The sequence below is a fragment of the Austrofundulus limnaeus genome, unplaced genomic scaffold (assembly GCF_001266775.1).
Source record: "Austrofundulus limnaeus strain Quisiro unplaced genomic scaffold, Austrofundulus_limnaeus-1.0 Scaffold490, whole genome shotgun sequence".
NCBI classification, from domain to species: Eukaryota; Metazoa; Chordata; class Actinopteri; order Cyprinodontiformes; family Rivulidae; genus Austrofundulus; species Austrofundulus limnaeus.
This window is the reverse complement of record NW_013952892.1, coordinates 79,094-80,572: the sequence shown is the minus strand read 5'-3', so window position 1 is coordinate 80,572 and position 1,479 is coordinate 79,094. Positions and strand designations below refer to the sequence as shown.

The following is a 1,479-nucleotide window of genomic DNA, read 5'->3' as shown; positions in this document are numbered from 1 at the left end:
CTGGAGGTCTGGACTTCATGAAGGTCTGGACTTCATGAAGGTCTGGACTTCATGAAGGTCTGGACTTCATGAAGGTCTGGACCTAATGGAGGTCTGGACCTAATGGAGGTCTGGACTTCATGGAAGTCTGGACTTCATGAAGGTTTGGACTTCATGGAAGTCTGGACTTCATGAAGTTCTGGACTTCATGAAATTCTGGACTTCATGAAGGTCTGGACTTCATGAAGTTCTGGACTTCATGAAGGTCTGGACTTCATGGAGATATTTACTGTTCATAACCTGAAGTTGGTTCTGTTATTGTTTATTGTTTGTTTATTGTTTGTTTATTGGACTCACATACGGCGCCAGAGCTCCGGACACAAACAGGTGGACCGGTTCCAGGTCGTGATGTTTCTTCAGAGCGTGGGCGAAGGCGAAGCTGGCGAAGGCGCCGAAGCTGAAGCAGACAGATTGTTTTTATTATTGAAGTGTGCAGAAAACAAACAAACAAACAAACAAACAAAGACAGCCTGGTGTTTGGGTTCTGTGGTTCTGGTCGGGCTCGGCTCGGCCTACCTGTGACCGAACAGAGCAAAGGGTTTGTCTCTCAGCAGCGGCAGCAGAACCTCCAGAACCTCCTCCACCACCTGCTGCATGTTCTCCAGGAACGGTTCTCTGGCTCGACCCTCTCTGCCCGGGAGCCGCACCGCCAACACTGAGGAGAACCAGAACCAGAACCAGAACCAGAACCAGAACTGTTACAGCTTCAGGAGGACCCAGAAAAACTAAACAATTAATCAAGTTTTTAACCACAAAAAGGAATTCTGTTCATAAAACTTTTAAACATTTATATAAAAGTTGATTCATTTGATTCTGGACTGGTTCTGGTTCTGCAGACGTTTGGACCGCGGGGTTCTGTTGCTGAACCCGCTCAGGTGGGTTTTACCTTCAGTGGAGGGGCTCAGCAGGTTCCCCCAGCGGGAGTAGTGCAGGGAGCCTCCACCTGCCCAGGGGAAGCAGATCAGCCTGACCGCAGCTTCCGGTCTCTTCCGGAAGCAGCTGATCACCTTCTCCATCCCGACAGGAAGCTGCAGACCCAGATGTTCGGCTGTTTAATAATAAAAATAAAAACCCGTCCTCTGAAAACCCTGCCGGCTGCTGCACCAGCTGCTGCTTCCTGTCTTTAATGGCAGCTGCAGGCCGTGCAGCGCCACCTTCTGCTCATGACCGGAACTGCAGGTCTGCATTGCTGCAGCTCTTTGAACTTTATTTATTTCAATCACGATTTGAAATATGAACAAAACAACAAGTCACACAATACAAAAAAATTAATAATAAAAAAGCTCTAATAAAACAATAGAAAAAATAGTGAAAAAAAGTCCAGTAAAAATAAATAATAAAAAAGAAAACGAAAACTAAAATAAACAATGATGCATACAAAATCATTGGGTGCAACTTCTTCTAGGAGGTATATTAAAATATTTCATGTGACAAAACATC

At 45.6% G+C, this 1,479-nt stretch overlaps 1 protein-coding gene across 1 annotated transcript; it reads right to left on the bottom strand.

Annotated features, from left to right (window-relative positions):
* Window positions 1-336: 336 nt before the first annotated feature.
* Window positions 337-1,200, bottom strand: olah (oleoyl-ACP hydrolase; the record flags this gene model as incomplete). Its single annotated transcript, XM_014025672.1, is given in 3 exon segments — window positions 337-436; window positions 556-694; window positions 926-1,200. Coding segments are annotated over 3 exon segments (369 nt in total), but the record flags the coding sequence as incomplete, so codon positions are not given.
* Between the last annotated feature and the right edge of the window lie 279 nt (window positions 1,201-1,479).